The sequence below is a fragment of the Diabrotica virgifera genome, chromosome 5 (assembly GCF_917563875.1).
Source record: "Diabrotica virgifera virgifera chromosome 5, PGI_DIABVI_V3a".
NCBI lineage: Eukaryota > Metazoa > Arthropoda > Insecta > Coleoptera > Chrysomelidae > Diabrotica > Diabrotica virgifera.
This window is the reverse complement of record NC_065447.1, coordinates 215,317,565-215,337,836: the sequence shown is the minus strand read 5'-3', so window position 1 is coordinate 215,337,836 and position 20,272 is coordinate 215,317,565. Positions and strand designations below refer to the sequence as shown.

The following is a 20,272-nucleotide window of genomic DNA, read 5'->3' as shown; positions in this document are numbered from 1 at the left end:
TATTACCAAATGTTCATCCTTCCTTTATTTTTTTGGAGGTTTTCGTAAAATTTTGTGTTCCCTGATCGGACTAATAGGTGAAATTTGCTAATCATTTTAGGCACGATAAGAGCCTATAACTTAAATAGTAGAACCTAAAAGAAAACGTATGAACACTGTGCCGTCACTTTTTAGTGGCGGATCAAACTTCCTGTTATGGTCGGAATAAATAAATTAAAAGGTACCCTCACTCCTAGAATTCAATTTTTTTCAAACTAAGTTATCAATCGAAGCAGCGCAGAAAACGACAATAAATATCGCCTCCGTACCACCAGATTGACAACAGGTGGAATACTTTCTTTGGTTACACCTCCTGAGACTTTTACAATTTATAAGTCATACAGGTGCCGAGAAAATTAAGATGAGAGAATTTTAAATAATTCACAACTCATCTACTCAGCATGGTAAAGCTCCAACAAGAAATATTCCTTAATACTCAAAAGAGTAAATGAATTAAAAATGTATAAACATTCTCAATTTCTTTGCAAAACGAAAATTTGGAATGAAAATTCTTTGCGGAGGCGATATTTATTGTCGTTTTCTGCGCTGCTTCGATTGATAACTTAGTTTGTTTTCCGGTAGATGGCCCTAGTTCATCCGTGACATTTCTTTCTTTGCAATTCGGGAAGGCCCTAAGCTATGGTAAATGGTTAAAGCGGAGAGAAGAGGATATGGGTTTACTGATGAGGGGAAAAAGATCTCCGAAACCGGTATAGACTCTTCCTGCACTCTCCGCTTTAACCAGAGTATTATGCAGCTGCTGCATTTTCGTTTTGCAAAGAAATTGAGAATGTTTATACATTTTCAATTTTTTTCATTTTTTAAGGTTTTATTTGATTTAAAAATAAGACTCAGCGTAATTTTAACCCATTATCCGCTTACCTCTCCCCCCATCAAAAACCGCATTTTTCGTTTTTATTTTTTTAGGTGGGATGCAATCAATTTTAAAATTTCAAAAAATTCACAAGCATTGTTGTGGGTTTTACAAAACAGGTCTATTTTTTTATAGACCCTTAGATTATGGGTACATAATCCAAAAAAAAAAAATTTTTATTATTTTTTATTTTGGAAAAAAGCGTATGACTTTGTTTGGGGATCGCTGTAGGTTTAATTTTGTTTAATCTTGTGTATTTTATCAAACACTATATTTCTAATTTTTTAAATTCCGTAAGGTTCGCCACATTCAAAAATTCAAAAAACTGTGTTTTAGGGGGTTTGAACGTGTTTCTCCCATTTTTAAATGTTCTTAAGGACTTAGTTACTTCAATTTACATGTAACTTATTAAAAAACATTGCTTTGATATATTTTGAAGTCCCCAAAAGACTGATAGTTTGAAGAGATCCCCAAAAATCCTCTAAAAAAACATTTCTTGTGATTTTTGAAAGAGGAGAGAGCCTTACGAAAAAATCTGAAAAAAATTAGAAATATAGTGTTTGATAAAATACATAAGATTAAAAAAATTAGACCTGCAGCCATCCCCCAAAAAAGTTATACGCTTTTTTCCAAAAAAATAAAATAAAAATTATTTTTTAGGTTAGGACCCCCCGTAAACTGCATTATTTACAGAATTAAAAAAATGTAAAATACAAAAGTTATTCGATTTTTAAATTATGATTTTTTGACATATACAGGGTGAGTCACCTCTAACGGGACGGAAGATTACAGCGAAATGGTAGAAGATTTAAAAATTTACTACATTTTAAAATTATTTTGAAACATACAGGGTGTCCCAATAAATGGCGGCGTATCAAAGTTTTTCTTATGGAACACCCTGTATTTTATTGCATTTTTTATTGTCCGCAAAAAATAAGGTATAGTTTCATAAGGCTTCCCTATACCTATGTACAGAGTGTTCTGAGTTATGGTGACTTTTCTTAAAATGTAAAGTTTCAAAAGAAGGCTTATTGTCAAGTTATTTAAGAAATTATGAAAAAAATACTTTTACATCTAAATAGTTGGATATTGGTTAAATATATTCCATGATTAATTATTACACAATTATTTACAGGGTGTTCAACATTTACAGTTTCATTATTGGATTATTCAATGTGTTATATGATGCTTATTTTAAATGGAACACCATGTATATTAATATACCCTTATACTAAACGGAGTCACCTCTTTCGAATGGTATATGAATGTCCTATACCTAGGTCTAATAGTTATTGCGTAATTTACAATTATTTAAATTCTTAATCTGTAAATCGAGTTTAAAACAAAAGATGTATCTCATTTTATGACAGTAGGGTCTGGTAATTATTAAAAATATAAGCATCCGTGTATGATATTCAAATTTAATTGTTCCTAAAAATGAATAATCACGTTATCTACGAAAGAGTAGACATGGTACTTTGCATTGGGGAGTGTTTGCAAAATTGTATCTTACCTTCTTAAGTTTACGCTCAAAAGTATCCTAATAGAAGACACATAAAAAAAGGACGTTTTTGAGAGATTTTAATAGATTCCGTGCTACTGGCAATGTTGCATACGGAAAGTTAAATAAAAATAAACCAGTTATTTGTGATGACGTCAAGGAGCTTGATGTCCTGCTTTCTGTTACGGAAAACCCAAATACTAGTAAATAAAAAATTTCGGGTGAATTGTAAATCAGTCAAACGACTGTTAGAATACTTAAGAGAAACCACTATTATCCATATAAAACACCCTACACCAGTATTAGACCAAACAGGATTATGATAAATATTTAACTTATCGTTTATGGACTTTAAACTTTATAGAAGATCCTGATTTTTTAATGTATTGTATACAGACCAATATACCTACTTTTCATAATAATGGTCTAGTAAATAGACATAATTTTGATTTCATTATGATACAGTAAACAAACATTTATTTTGTACAGTTTAAAAATCGATTGTGACTATAAATATTATTTTTAAAATCAATTTACCGTTTAAGACAATTGTAAATTACGCAAAAACTATTACTTCTAGTTATAGAACATCCCTATACCATTCGAAAGAGGAACCTGTGCTTAGTACAATAATTTATTAATATACATGGTGTTCCATTTAAAATAAGAATCATATGACACATTGAATAATCCAATAATGAAACTGTAAATTTTGAACACCCTGTAAATAAATGTGTAATAAATAATCATGAAATACATTCAACCAATATCTAAATATTTAAATGTAAAAGTAATTTTTTTATAATTTCTTAAATAACTTGAAAATAAGCCTTCTTTTAAAACTTTACATTTTAAGAAAAGTCAACATAACTCAGAACACTCTGTACATAGGTATAGGGAAGCCTTATGAAACTATACCTTATTTTTTGCGGACAATTAAAAATGCAATAAAATATAGGGTGTTCCATAAGAAAAAATATAACTTTGATACGCCGCCATTTACTGGGACACCCTGTATATTTCAAAATAATTTTAAAATGTAGATTTTATCAACTTACAAACTACTAATTTAAATTTTTTTTCAAATATTTTACCATTTCGCTGTAATCTTCCGTCCCGTTAGTGGTGACTCACCCTGTATATCATACTAGTGACGTCATCCATCTGGGCGTGATGACGTAATCGACTATTTTTTAAATGATAATAGGGGTCGTATGCTAGTTCATTTGAAATGTTATTCAATTCTCTATTCAGTAATATAAACATTAAGATAATTTTTTATACAGGGTGTCCAAAAAATTTTTTTAATTAAATTAATTGACACAAAAAGAAGAACGTATGTAATTTATTTAATTCAAAATACATTCTACTGCTGTCAGAAAACAGAAATAAATGTTTATTGAACAAATAAACATTACTTTTCACTTAAATTCAATGTTCATGCTGCCACCCATCTGCCTCCTGGCAGTTTGAACATTGAATTTAAGCAAAAAGCAATGTTTATTTGTGCAATAAACTTTTATTTCTGTTTTCTAACAGCAGTAGAAGATATTTTGAATTAAATAAATTACATACATTCTTCTTCTTGTGTCAATTAATTTAATTCAAAAAAAATTTTTGGACACCCTGTATAAATAATTATCTTAATGTCTATATGACTGAACAGAGAATTCACAACCTTTCTAATGAGGTATCACACGACCCATATTCTCATTTAAAAAAAAATAGTCGATTACGTCATCACGCCCAGATGGATGAAGTTACTAGTATGATATAGATGTCAAAAAATCATAATTTAAAAATCGAATAACTTTTGTATTTTACATTTTTTTCTAATTCTGTAAATAAAGCAGTTTACAGGGGGTCAAAATATAGTGAATAACCCTGTACTCTGTACACTCAGCCTGCGGGTCTATAAAAAATATTGTTCGTATACTATATACTACACACATCGGCGTACGTTTCTCTTTATGTTTTGACTTAATTTGTTTGAAAATGAATCGTGACGCATGGGAAAAGTTATAGCGGACGAACAATAGACATGTTTTGTAATAGACACAACTATGCGTGTGAATTTTTTGAAATTTTAAAATTGATTGCATCCCTCCTAAAAAAAATGAAGTTTTTGATGGTGGGGAAAGGAGGACGCGGGTGGTGGGTTAAAATTACACTGGGTCTTATTTTTGAGTCACGTAGAACTAAAAAAAAAATGAAAAAAATTTATTTTTAGGAGTGAGGGAGGGTACCTTTTAATTTATTTATCCCGTCCATAAGTGAAAAGTTTGATGCGCCACTGTCGACACATGTGCCTCTAAAAAGTGACGGCACAGTGTTCATACGTTTTCTTTTAGGTTCTACTATTTAAGCTATAGGCTCTTATCGTGCCTAAAATGGTTAGCAAATTTCACCTATAGCGGCTCTTGAGTCTATCAGGGTTTATAAAGTACTTAAAGCTACCATTTATTACATTGTATATTTGAATAAAAGCCAGTTTAGGGGCTGATGAAGTTCACTTTGAGTTTCTTTGATTTACAAACTGTAGGTTTGTCAACACATATCAGTCAAGTGCGTTGATGAACTGTCCATTGCTTTAGAATTGCTTTATAACCTTTTCATCTCGTATTTCCAATTCTTCGTCTTTATCAGAGGACCTTTCCTTAATAGTAGCCACAGCGCGCTTTGCGTCCCCTATTGCTACCTTGTTTGTATCCTTTATCTTTATTAATACCTCTCATACATCTTTCGCCTCTCAATATTTTTAATACCTCTCATACATCTTTCTTTTTCCTAACCTTCTGTTGCTCTTCGTGGTTCCGCCACCAAGATTCCTTGTCCCTAGGTGGCCCTTTATGATAGGGGAGCAAAGTATGCTAAATGTTCAGTCACTCGAGCGTTATGGGGACCTATTATTGGGTTGTGAAGAGTAGATCCTAAGACCAAAAAAAGTTAAGTAAAGTTTTCCAATTTAGTGGAGACTTTAAATTTTTAATTTAATTTTCCATTTCCAACAATCGTTTTTTTAGATTATAGTGCCATCTATCCATAATTCGAAAAAATGTTTCGAATAAAAGTTACTTATTTTTACGTAAGGAATCCAAATCTGCAATAAAGAATGGGGACTCCCATTATTTAAGATTTTAAAGTAGCCTCCCACCCCACCTCCGTGGGGGGTCGTGTTTGGTGCCATTCGATAGATTTTTCAAAAATATTGAATAAGTGTAATTTTCAGTTTTTCGATCTAATGTTTATTTCGCGAAATATCGCGAGATTTTTAGTTAAAATTTAAATTTACCCCCACCCCTCTCCGTGAGAAGTCGTGTTTGGTATCATTCGATAGATTTTTGAAAAATATTGTGCATGTATTTTTTAGTTTTTCGATCTGTCATTCATTTCGCGAAATATTCGCTTTTTTCTTGTGAAACTTTGGGACTCACCCATTTCTTTACGCCCCGCTCAAATCGTCAGATTTTTGAAATACACTGTTTTGCATGTACTTAACTTGTCTTATCTTAATCTGACAATTTCGAGTTTTTCTAAGGGTAGATTTTTTTTCGGCCCCCCCTTAACGAACTCCCCCTGCATTAAGAGCCAATATATGGTTAGAGGTACATTTTCAGGGTGCAAGGTTTCTCCCCATGTAATAATCTGACGCGCTCGAGTAACTGCAAAAATCCTCGCTTGGGCTCCCCTACCATTACCAGATGGTTGTTCAAGCACAATATTACTTTTTCTATACTTTAAGTGGGGAGGGTCTACTTTAAGTGGTATACTTTAAGTGGGTCTACCGATTTCTCCGAAATTTTAGTATGTTGTACGACAAAAAAGTACTCTTCGAATTTTTAAAAATTTTTGAGCCCAGGGGCCCCTTTTGTGAGACTTAAAATGCCAAAATAGCCATTTTTAGCGTTTTTGAAGAATTTTTTTCTCGAGTAGCTCTTTTCGAAAATGATTTAGAAAACGTCAGGTTTTAGCTTCTGAGGCTACTTTTCATGTGAATTTTTTCAAATTGACAAATGTCAAGGCGCCTTTTTGACAAAAATTTAAGTAAGCCCACTTTTTACCAAAAAAATGGCCATATTCAAATAGCTATTAAACAGCTTTTAAGTGACGGAGCCATATTTAGGCAGTAACGAATCAAAAGATTTCGAGAAGGTTCACAACTTTGTCATGTAAATTTTCGTGCTTCACATCTTTTCGAGCTAAGGACGTTTGAAAAGTGCCCCTTTTAAAAAAAGCGCGTTTTTTGCATTTTTAAAGAGGTGGAACTTTTTTCTGTCAACTCCGAATTGTACAAAAAATGTATTTGGAGGTAGTTTTTTACATAATATATTTAAGCTCATAAAGGAATTTTTTTGAAATTGGCTTTTAAACCCTTCATCTAAAATCTAAATTATGGTAGAATTATTTTAATTTTAAATTAAGAGGAAACAGTAGCGATCAACAGGTAGCCAAAACGCGTTCCAAGATTGCGGCTGTAATTTTGAATATTTTTTCGAGATATTTGGCACACGTATTCGTAATATAATAGAGAATGGCGGTACAGAGCCCAATTAGAAAAATATATTAATATGTGGAAATTACTCTGTAATTAAATACAATATTAAAACAACGAGCCTGTACCGCCATTAAGAAGAACAAAAAATACACTTTCTTCAAATAAACTTTTTTATCCGATGCCTAGATTTTGTGTCATTTTGGAACTACTAAAATTTTTTATTTCATTAGTAGTTCCAAAATGACACAAAATCTAGGCATCGGATAAAAAAGTTTATTTGAAGAAAGTGTATTTTTTTGTTCTTCTTAATGGCGGTACAGGCTCGTTTTTTAAATACCGGGTGTCCACTTATATTTTCCCCCATTTTAACTGCCTATAACTTCTAAACGGCTCAAGATAGAAATATGCGGTTTTCACTGAAATGTTTTATTTTAGTAAAAGTTTTGCCTGAATGGATTGAACTTTTTATATCGCTTTCAAATACGAAAACAAAAATGGCGGATTTTTGAAAAAAAATTTGTTGATTTTTTTTTAATGGAACACCCAGTATATTTTTTTGTAAATTGAAAGAAAGGTCCTTTACCTATCCAGCGATATAAAGTTTTTCAAAATCGGTTGTCAAATCACTGAGTAATTAATTTTTTAAATGAGAGGTGCAACATGGATATCACATAACATAATATCAATTTATGTGATTTCCACATTGCATCTCTCATTTTAAAAATTAATTGTTCAGTCATTTGACAACCGATTTTAAAAATTTTTATATCGCTGAATAGGTAAATAAACGTTTTTTCAAGTTTTTAGGTAAATGACTATTTTTTATAACGCTTTTAAATAAAAAATGGCGGATTTTTGAAAAAAAAAAACGTTTTTGACTTTTTTTATTAAAACACCCAGTATACTTTTTTTTAGCCTGAAAAAATGGTCATTTACCTATCCATACGCTCAAATCGAAAAATTCAAAAATTATAAATCGAAAATTTCAAAATTTTCAAACCGTGTCCCACCTTAATGTTTGACTTAAAACGAGAGTAGCTAATTTGGTACATTTTGTTACAGAATACTTACACCAACGCAGACAAGCTTCTGGCCGCTGCTGAGGAACTCGCTCATACGGGCGAATGCGATCCCGACGAGATTTATTCAGTAGCTCACGAACTGGAGGCTCACGTGACTTCTTTCGCTGCTAGAGTCGAACAAAGGAGACGAAGGCTAGATTTAGCGGTACTGTTTTACACGCACGAGAAAGATCTTAGCAATTGGGTGGATGATCTCAGACAGGAGTTGCAAGTAAGAACTGAATCTCTTATTATTTTTTCTCTCTTTACAGGTGCTAAAATTTTAAACTTGATAAATATCGGTATAGTATGACCAATTATGTACCTGGTAGTTTATCTACTGAAATTTAAGTAGTATATAGTATTGATTATGTCCAAAAATCGGAAATAAAAGTCAGAAGATGGAGGAAAGTTGCCAGTAATCGACAAGAGTGGCGACTTCTTTGCGAGCAGGCCCAGATCCACAACGGATTGTTGAGCCACTTATGATAATGATATCCAAAAAACGAGGGCTAAAACTGTGGCAATTCGGGAAATTACATCGGTAACTCCTGTTCTTCGCCTTATGTCTTCATTTCTAACTCGGTCACGGAACGATGTATTCAGCATTGCCCTTTCCATTTTCCTCTGAGCTATTTGCAGCATTTTAGAAGTTGTAGCTGTCGAATTCGAAAAAGTTGAAAGATTTGAGTACTTAGGAACTGTCTTCACAAGAGATCCTAACTGTGAAGAAGAAATACAAAAAAGAATTATGTCGGGTAACCGCGCTATATTTGATCTTAATGGGTTGTTAAGAAGTAAAAATATATCACGAAGAGCAAAACTAAGAACTTACAAGACCGTAATAAGGCCGATAGTAACGTATGCTTCTGAAACATGGATCACAACAAAAAAACAGTTGTTATTAGTTTGGGAGAGGAAAATACTCCGCAAAATCTTCGGTGGGAAAAACTTAAATGGACAGTGGGTAAGAAGAACAAATAAGGATCTAACTGAGCTCTATCAAGATCCTAACATATTAGCAGTAATTAAGGCGCAAAGACTTAGATGGTTGGGCCATGTGCAGAGGATGATTCCATCTAGAATTCCCAGAATGGTACTATCTAGTGCATTGGCAGGGAAAAGGCGAAGAGGAAGACCGAGGTCACGATGGAGTAATGGAGTTAGAGAAGATATGAGAAGACTTAACGTAAGGAACTGGGAAAGAAAAGCGACTGGCAAAAGGGAGTGGAAAAGAATAGTACATCAAGCCATGGGCCTACTAGGCTCGTATTGCTTACATATTATTATTATTATTATTAAGTTATCACAGGCAACACACATTGGTCAAATGTTTTACGTTTTAAAGAAATTGGTATATCGCTTTTAAAGATGTCTTTGAGTTTGCCGTAGGTTGCCCATGCTAGGTTTATTCTTCTTCGTAGTTCGCATGTTTGGTTGTCTCTTGTGATCTTTATTTCGTGTCCAAGGTATATATATTTTTCCACTAGCTCTACTTCGTTGTCTCCAATATTGATATTTCCGCTAGGTACTAGGTTTGTCATGAATTTTGTTTTGGAGATGTTTATTTTAAGACCTACACTGGCACAGACTACCTGAAGTTCATGTAGCATTGTACATATCTCCTTGAGGTTGTCAGAGAATAAAACTATGTCGTCTGCGAATTTCAAATTTGTTAATCTTCTACCGTCAATATCCAGGCCTCGCTCTTCCCAGTTAAGTTTTTTACAAGCATATTCTAGTACTGCGGTAAACAGTTTAGGCGATAAGGTATCGCCCTGTCCGACTCATTTGCCGATTGGGATATGATCCGTGTTTTTATGTAGTTTCACCGACATAGTTGCGTTCTTATATGTATTGTAGATTAACCTTGTGTATCGGTAGTCAATGCGGCATGCTTGTGTGCTTCCAGAATTTTGTCAAATTCTACCGTGTCAAAGGCTTTATGGAAATCTACAAAAGCCAAAACGAGTGGTCGATTGTATTCGATAGTCTTTTCTATTACCGTTTTAATGATATGTAAGTGATCATTTGTTCCAAATGCGGTACGAAATCCCGCTTGCTCTATTGGCTGGTAGAAATCAAGTTTTTTCTCAATACGATTCGTTACTATTCTTGTAAGTTTGTAAGGAGTTTGTATAAGTGACTAAGAAGGCTTATAGGTCTGTAGTTTTCTAATTCATGGGGATCTCCTTTTGTGTACAATAGAATTACTTCAGCATTGTGCCATTTTTCGGGTATATTACTATCCAAAAGGCACATGTTATAAAGGTTTTTTATTTTCTTAAGAAGACAAGTGCCTCCGATTTTGATTGCATCAGTAACTACACAATCTTCGCCTGGAGATTTGTTATTCTTAGCTTTACTTAGGGCTAGTTGTATTTCGTCTATTGTGATTTCCGGTAGTAATTCTGATCCTTGGTTGACAATGCCCTTTTTCCTTGTTAATATTTCTGGTACTTGATCTTCTTTGCTATTTGCTTTGTGTTGGCTTGTGTACAGCAAGTTGTAGAAGTCTTCAACTATTTTAAGGGTTTCCTCTCTGTTGGTTGTAAGATGACCATTTCTATCTTTAATCTTTATTATCTGCCTTGTCCCCGTTCTTAGTCTTCTTCTCAATACTTTCATACTTTTATTGTTCTCAATGGTATGTTCGATTTGTTGTTGGTTGTATTTTCGAGTGTCTTGTCTAACAGCTTTGGATATTTCTTTATTTAATTTTTGTAGTTCGTCAGCTTTAGTTTCCGTCTCGCTTCTCATTTCTCTTCTTTTCTGCATTAGCTGCCTGGTATTTTGGCTGATCTTCTCTTCTTTTTCGAGTTCTAGGACAGAATTTGTTTTGACTTTCCAGTAAGGCATTTGTTAATTTATATTATTTAAGTCGTTTATATTACTTTCTTCTTCAGGACTGCTAAGTATGTCGGAAATACATTGCTGAAAACTATCAACATCTGATGGTTTCATCCATGGTTTTGATTTGTTCTTCTTTTTAATCATCTTATACCTCTCCTTCTTTAAGCTTATTTCTATTTTACCTCGTACCATTCTATGGTCGCTACTGGTAGGTACGCATCTTAAAATATGTTCCTTTTATTTAAAGTTTGTGATACGACTTCTCTGAGTTGAATATCCATAAGCACGTTGTTTAACAGGCTCATGCTTATGCTTATATTATAAGAATATTTTTGGAACTCGTTTGTTCATCTCTAGTGATTAATTAAAAAATAGCTCACCTCTACATAACAGTATAATTAACAAGGATTTCTTTGATGTTGTTTCACCTTACAATATACATAGCTACTGTAATAAGGTGTACGCTAAAATAGGAGTGAGCTGGTCAAGGAGTTAAGGTTGCATTCCTGGTCGTTAATTAATTATGTGAAAATATATGGCAAATGGCAAGTTACCAATACATTTTTTGGTATTTTTTCTATTTATCCGAACTCGTTTATCAACCCCGCGATATTTCGCGAAGTGAACATCAGATCAATAAACTAAAGAATACACGTATTCAATACTTTTGAAAAATCTATCGAATGGCACAAAACACGACTCCCCACGGAGGTGGGTTTACTTTAAAATCTTAAATGGGAGCCCCCATTTTTTTATTGCAGATTTGGATTCCTCACGTATAGTGGAGTCACTGAAGGTGGATATGAGCTATTACCTCCGATTTCGTTCAACCTCCATCGATTTGCATGAAAATTGGTGAGTGGAGAGGATATCTCAAGAAACAAAGGTGACATGGTGCCAACTTGCGCTTTTACCCTGGGGGTGGATGTCACCTCTTCTCGGGGTGAAAATTATTTTATTAAAAATAACCCCATAATTAGATAGGGGGACAAATTCTAAGCAAAATTTGTTATATAAAGTTGTTAAAATAAATCATAATTTTTGAATTATTAAAGATCAAAAATTTTAATTTGTCGTAAGAATAATTTTTAACCGATTTTTCACAGATAACTCAAAAACTATAAGTTTTTACAAAAAAGTTATTACCAAAATTGAACGTAATAAAAAATTAAATAAACTCCTTTCTAAATAGTTATTTTTCTACAACCACTATTCAAAGTGCACTTTTCTGCACGGTTTTATGTTAGCAAACTTGATATTTTCTCACAGTATAAGATATTTGACATTAGTGTGCAGAAAAGTGACGTTTCTGTGCCGCAAAGTGACGTTTCTGTGCCGCAAAGTTCTTTTCTGCACAGTTGACTACCTCATTCTGAGTAACGTTATATTCTGTTTACATCCGTGGACTACCGCATTCTGAGTAACGTTATATTCTGTTTACATCCGTGGTTAAACTTTAGACAAATATATAACCTATAAGGCAATTATTATATTTAACTATAGCATAGAAACTAAATTATGGATGTTACAACTGTTTTATTTTACAATTTTATTCTTATTAAACATTTTATAATTATCAAATAACAAATAAAGATTTAGCAACCTGTGCAAGAGACGTCGAATGAAGTAGGTTTTGTGTAAATCCGTGACTGCATAATATAATGTCAATAATGTGTAATAATTGTTTAAATTTAAACAAATTAAGGCAGTGCATTAATTTTTTAACTGATTTCTGTGTAATTTATTTAGGTATAAGGAATTTAAATTGATTAGTAGGTATTAATTAAATACAGTTTAAAATTTATCACATAGGTACCTATTATAATTAATCGTCGTTTGGAAATTGTGATTTTTATTTTTAGGAAAAACTGTGCTTGTAGAAAAAGTATAGTGTGAAACACGTGCAGAAAGATAATTTCTCACTCGTTTGAATTGCGGCACTCGCTTGCGCTCGTACCGCAACTTTTCAAACTCGTGAGAAATTAGTATCTTTCTGCACTTGTTGCACAATATACTATTTCCTAACTAGTGCGGAAAGTGATACTTTCACGCACGAGACTGCCGTTGACCCGAACGACGCGATAGCGGAGTTCGGGCAAGCAGTCGAGTATATTTTTTCTAGGGCCGTACGTTTAGAAAAAAACACAAAAAATAGAGTTACATACCTATATCAATTTTTATTTAGAATTAAAAGTACACAAATTAATTCTTTGACAAGGTTGTCAAAACCAAACTTTCAATATAATGGGTTACCACGACGACGATATTGGTTTCCATGACGACGATTCAAAACCATTGTAATTGTACACTGATCTGACTTTTAAATATTATGTCAAAATATTTTTATTTCATCGAATTATCGTGCTAATTTCAATAAAAAATGAACACAATATGATAAATTTGAAATAAATTAGTAAATAATATCTAAATATTAGTTTATTGCTTGCAATTATAATATATTATAATGTCATATTACAAGGTATTTTACTTTCCCGCACGCCGTGCGGGAAAATTTACTTTCACGCACGCCGTGAGGGAAAGTGCAACTTTCGGAAACGAAATGCGTGCGTGATATCAGGTTCACCTAAAAACGGTTTGAAAGGTAATTCCAAAGGCTATTAAAACGCGTTGAATTTAATCTTTCAAACCCCTTACTTTTTTAAAAATCAAAGATTAAATGAATAGAAACAGACTGTTTGACTTGTACACACTTCTATATAAATCAAAACGGGAACTGGTGTATGTTTTCAAAAACTGATAGTGTGTAAATAAATTTATTAAAATCAGCTAAGTATGTACTTTCAGCATTTTTAATGTCATCATCAGAGCTATCGTCTTATAATTGTAACTACCTCAAATGAAGAGAAAACTTTTAACACATTCTCATATTAAAAATTAACCCAGGGATCTAACCACTGGTCAGGGTAAAAACCATTAAATGTATAAAATATTCACATTTAATGTATTTTAAAAAATGGCTACCATTTTTACAATCAACAGTCAGTAACAGCTGTTACTGGCATTTGGTTATTTACCAAAATGACGATAATTTTAAAAATTCTGATTTTTTTTAAATTGTACCTTTTTTTCAAAAATATGCATTCTAAACCGGTGAAAATTGTTAAAATCATTACTTATGCTAATACGCTAATACAAAGAAATATTTGTAAGGATTACTATAAATTGTAATTTTTGTGGAAATGGCGTATGTTTTATTTTTCACTTTTTCCTACAAAATTCGAAAGGATTCTCTTAGTTTCATCATAATTTGCTTAATTTTGATGCTATTAACTTCTTCTGGAGCTCATTTGTTAGGTATTCTGAAGTACTTTGATAAGTTTTTAACAGGTATATATTATAAAATGCATCGTTTTCCCATTATTTAAGCTTGAATACTTAGATTTGAGTACTTATCGAAAAAAATATACATTTAATTACCTGTAACTCACTTTGAATTAACATTAGTTTAGTACTTTGAGTGAATAGTGTATTCAATTTTTTATTGTCTTCAATTTTGGTAAGAATAACTTTTCTGTAAAAGCTAATAGTTTTTGGGTTATACGTGAAAAACAGCTTTAAAACATGCATTTTTTTACGAAAAAATAAAATGTTTGATCTTTAATAACTCAAAAGGTACTGATTTACGTTAATAACTTAATATAACAAATTTTGCTTGGAATTTGTCCCTCTACCGATTTATGGTATTATTTTTAATAAAATAATTTTCACCTCAGAAAAGGGGTGGCATCCACCCTTAGGGTAAAAGCGCAAGTTGCCATCATGTCACCTTTGTTCCTTGAGCAACCCTCTAACTGCTCACCAATTTTCACGAAAATCGATGGAGGTTCAACGAAATCGTAGGTGAAAACCTTCAGCGACTGCACTAGTAAAAATAAGGAACTTTTATTCGAGACATTTTTTCGACTTAAATTAAAATTAAAAAATGTAAAATCCCCAATAAAATGAAAAACTTAACTCAACTTTTTTTGGTTTTAGTTAGAACCTAATAGGTCTGGATCCCGCATAAGAAAAAAAAAGTTGAAAAAAGTTGCCTAGTCGGACAAACTTTTATGTATGGGAACACTGGAACAGGGGAAGTTTTAATGGTGAAACAGGTTAAAAATTTGGAACGTCAGACTACGAAAACGTCAGATGTATTTTGTCGGACAGAACTTCCAATTGATTTGTTGCCCTTTCATTAAACTCTCATGCAAAAATCAGACTGGTGTCTATCACCAACTGAGCATTTTAATGAGTGGAACACGAAGAACATGTCAGAAATGACAGGAATCATGTTGGTTAGTAATAGCAGTCCGATTTTTGTATGAGAGTTTAATGAAAGGGTAACAAATCAATTGGAAGTTCTGTCGGACAAAATACATCTGAAGTTTTCGTAGTCTGACGTTCCAAATTTTTAACCTGTTCCACAATTAAAACTTCCCCTGTTCCAGTGTTCCCATATATCAAAGTGTGTCCGACTAGACACCCTTAAGCTATTAACAAATTTTCAGCTTGCTATTAATCAACTTTTTGTGGTACGCGCGATCCAGACCTATAATCTTCACAACACAATAGGTCTTCATAACGCTCGAGTAACTGCAAATTTAGCGTCCTTGCCTCCCCTACTAGTAGGTACACTAATAATTGTTGCTCAATCCCATCCAAACTTAATACTTATGCTAGACAGGCCACAAGAAAACAGTGTCAGGATTTCTGTGAAACGTTATTATAATTATAACAGTATAACCCCATTTAACTCCTTAAAATGGCATAACGGAAGGATATAATACGTAGATAATACTTTAATCGATATTCATAATCGCAAAACATAAATCCGCATTTCGATTATGCTACCTACAGATTGAATTAATTACAAGAAATATCAATTACTCAGGAATTCACTCAGACACTTCTTCCTGTAGTCTGATAAATTATATATAGGTCAGCGGAGTGGAATATATTCGTTTTCGTGAAAGGATGGGTGCAGTGAGTAAATTTCAGATATATAAGATGCAATCACATTTACCTTAATTATTGTAGATTATGCTGGTATATGCATTCTGATTGCTATGGGATATAATGTTGGAAATGACTACAAACTGTCATGTGATTAATATTCTTCTACTAAAGAGTATTCTTGATTAATGAAGAACAGTGATCTGTTTCGCTGATGTTTTTGTAAATATGGGCGAGTCGAAATGCCGAGTAATATATGATATACCTATCTGTTAGAAACCTTTTCCATCTTCAACTTCACCCAGACATACATGTTTCTGTATAGTATATCCCGAATTGCTCTCCAAAGAGTGAGATTTTATATTAGAATTTACCCAAAACTGGCGACAAGGAAATCGCAGCCAGTTTAAAAATTATTAATAGTTTAAAAATGTAGTAAGACAACAAAAGTGGGCTTTAGAAAACCTTAACTTCCAAACATCAAGTAAGATGTAAGAAAGAAAGAAATCTTGGAGATGGAAACTATTTTCAATAACAACTTCTATGTAGGTTCAAAAATGGTAGCTCGTATTGAGGCGATGTTAAGAACACCCAGAAATGAAGCGCCTACGAGAAAGACAAAGGAACATTTAAAAAGTAAAGTCAGAATTGATAGAGATTGGTCACCCTCATCCTCATCCTTTCCCAAAGAAAGAAATAGGGGCCAGCCTTAAAGGCTTTTCTCCGTCTCATTCTTTGAGCCCTTGTCAGGGCGTGGTGACCAGAGACACGTTAAGGATAGACTTGGCTAGGGATATGCCACTCAATGCATTGGGGTGTAACGTCCACATAGGATTGAGTGGTCTAGCCATCTTTGTCAGTCACATGCGCGGGATCGTTTGGTTAAAAGAGATGATAGACCACCGATCGACTGTTTCCATGCTGAGTCCGCGTTACGCTTTTTTGGTGAGTATGCCGAGTCTACGCTTAATATGTCAATGGTGGTGACACTCTAAATACTATTACTTTCTCAATTTTTTGCGAGTGCCAGATGGACGGCTTGATGTAGACATTTTCTCACCAGAGTCATCATTTGTACTACCAATAGTTCCATAGTCCCCGTTGTTGTGGATATGTAATAATATAATATATGAGCACTACAGGCCTAGCAGGCCCATGGCTTGGTCCTGGCTATGTAACCGAAGTAATTTAAGTATGATCGTTTACTTTTTTAATAGCCTGTCTTTTATGAAGCTGTTCCAGAATTGACTGGTTGGTTCTGTGTTCTATCCAGGACACGTGTAGAATTCTTCTGTAGGTAGACACTTTTCGAAGGCTTCAAAATGTGGATTTACAGAATAATTCTTATTAAAGACTTTATTCCTGGGAAAATGTGGCTAGCGTTGAACGAACATTATTCAGCCCAGAGAATTTACGCCGAAAGATTTAATGCTCAAAGTACTAGTTATACAAAAACCGAGTAAACCAGCAGATTGTCCAAAAAGTTATCGTACAATCGCTTTGTTATACATACTTATTAGGCTATTGATTATATTCAAAACAAGATAGTTAAAAGGAACTACAACGTTAACGGGGTTTTATTATTTCATATGATCAATGGACATCTATATATGAAAAAACCGTGGAGTGCTACCATTTGAAGGGGTGCGTTTTTGAGAAATTGGTGAATTAGTCCCTGGGCGCAGGTTACATTAGGGCGAGTTCTATGCACTTTTAATACAAACATATCTACATAAAAATTGTTCCTGGTTAAATTTCCTATCTAAATATAACTTTTTAAGGTCAAAGATACTTTTTTTACAAAAATATATTCAAAATAAAAAGCACAAAGAAACCCAAAAGAAAGAAATTTTGTTTTTTGTCCCATAACTTTTGTCCACGGGGATATAGGTATAGACATTGCTTCACAGAAAAAAAAATTACATATTTTCTCTTTAAAATGGTGTTTAGTAGAGGTCATTAGGATTTACATTTTTCGAAATATGATTTTTCAAAGTTCGCCACTCACAGCAATTTTGGGCAATTTTCCTTGTTATTTCGCAAATATTGTTCTGTAACTTTTTTCTACGTAATTTTAGGTATATGCAATGGTACACGTAATAGGAATAGAAATCAATTACCTTTAAAATGGTCTACTGTATAACGTTGTACGACTTTTGTTAAAGAGATTATGGTTTTTCAAGATTTTATACTTTTAACGATTTTTTATAATATAATATAAAAATAAAATAATATTATATAATATATTATATATAGTATATAATATTATATTATATAATATCTAATATAAAAAAAATATTATTTTTTACATTTTTAACGATTATTTTTTAAATTTCTCATTATAACTTTTTTTCTTGTAAATGGATATACTATATGTATATTGCTCAATAAAGAGGGCTTACTTTCTGTTCTTTAAAATGGTGTATCATCATCTATATTTAAATAATGGAAACCGAGTGATTCTTTGATATTTTTTTACCTGTATTATTTAAAATTATTTCTTTTACAAAAATTACATAAACATTAGTCTTAGAAAACATCACTTTAGTTAAAGTTATTTAAACGTTGACATTTAAAAAATTTCAAAATCAAAGTCCATCTCTTCGTTAGCATTATTAGCTTCAATATCTTCCTCTGACACCTCAGTTATCTTAGAGTTCCCATAATTAGTACCCATGCACATGCACCCTTTGCAGAATATGGAACAACTAATTCCTATCTTCCTACAACCGCAATTTTTTGTACATCCTTTGGTACATTTACATGCTATTTTTTCATGCAAAGCTTGTGGTGCAGGAGCTTTGACAGTAAATATTGGAACTAATCCATATTTTGAAGTTTGGCCGGCCGCGTCAAGTGGATCCAAAGTATTACCTATAAAAAATAAGATTCAGTCATAACACACAATCACATAAAAAAGTTATAATGAGAAACTTAAAAAATAATCCTAAAAGCAAAAATCGTTGCAACGGTTACATTTTGAAAAAGCATATCTTATTCAAAAATAATCCTAGAATTTTTTATAATACACCATTTTAAAGTGAACAGAATAAGTTTTCTTTTTTATTATATAATATATACCTAAATGTAGAAGAAAAAAAATCTATAATGGGAAATTTAAAAAATAATCGTAAAAAATATAAAAACTCATTAAAAGTATAAAATCTTAAAAAAGATCACCTCTTTAAAAGAAGTCGTACAACATTATACAGTAGAACATTTTAAAGGTAATTGATTTCTATTCCTCTTACCATTGCATATGCCTAAAGTTACGTAGAAAAAGTTACAGAACAATATTTGCGAAATAACAAGGAAAATTGCCTAAAATTGCTGTGAGTGGCGAAATTTGAAAAATCATATTTCGAAAACTGTAAATTCTAATGACCTCTACCAAACATCATTTTAAAGAGAAAATATGTAAGTTTTTTTTCTGTGAAGCAATGTCTATACCTATATCCCCGTGGACAAAAGTTATGGGACAAAAAACAAAATTTCTTTCTTTTGGGTTTCTTTGTGCTTTTTCTTTTGAATATATTTTTGTAAAAAAAGTATCTTTGACTTTAAAAAGTTATATTTAGATAGGAAATTTAACCAGGAATAATTTTTATGTAGACGTGTTTGTACCAAAAGTGCATAGAACTCACCCTAATGTAACCTGTGCCCAGGGACTAATTCACCCATTTCTCAAAAACGCACCCCTTTAAATGGTAGCACTCCGCGGTTTTTTCATATATAGAGATTCATTGACCATATGAAATAATAAAACCCCGTTAACGTTGTAGTTCCTTTCTATAGTACATAATCAATAGCCTATATTTCGAGAACGGAGATTTGACTTAACGCCTCCAAAACTGAACTAATCTGTTTACACTTAAGGGGATGGGTACGTATTTTCGGCTGCAATACTATTCAAATGGGGATTTATTTTTTTCGAATCCTGTGAAAACTAATAAAAGTATTTTTGAAAAATTTAAAAGGGGAATGAAAGATTACGTTCTTACCGAGGGCCGAAAGTCCCTGAAAACTTCTATAATGTTTATTTTAATAAATTACAGAGGTGAAAAACTAAGAGAAAATGTAGTGTAATTTTTAATTTCAAATATCTCATTCAAATGAAACTTTTTATTTATTCTAAGGGACTTTCGGCCCTCGATAATGATTTAGTCTTTCATTCTGCGTTTAAATTTTTAAAAAATATTTATTAGTTTTTTCAGGATTCGAAAAAAATGGACACCATGTCCGTGGTGATATTTGCCAAATCGAACATTCGCTATCTTTGTCAAACAACGCACGCGAGTCAAATAGAATAGACAAGACAGTGACAGTTTTAAATATTTGACATGGCATCGGCAATATTTTGAGTTGTTGACTAAAAATAATATTGATAGTGTATTTGATAAATAATTTATTTAAGACGAGAACTTAATAAAAACTTATTTATTGTTTATTATTTATGGAAAATCCAAGCAGAGAATACATCAGGATATATTTTG

At 32.4% G+C, this 20,272-nt stretch overlaps 1 protein-coding gene across 5 annotated transcripts in view; it reads left to right on the top strand.

Annotated features, from left to right (window-relative positions):
• Positions 1–20,272, top strand: part of LOC126885284 (kalirin) — a 1,143,465-nt gene that overhangs the window by 403,405 nt on the left and 719,788 nt on the right. For all 5 annotated transcript variants that reach the window (XR_007698367.1, XM_050651791.1, XM_050651792.1 and 2 more), the window contains one exon: positions 7,972–8,202. Coding sequence is in view for 4 of the 5 variants with exons in the window: in XM_050651791.1 (XP_050507748.1) it covers positions 7,972–8,202 (231 nt within the window). In the remaining variant the exon portion in view is untranslated. The remainder of the gene's footprint in view (positions 1–7,971; positions 8,203–20,272) is intronic.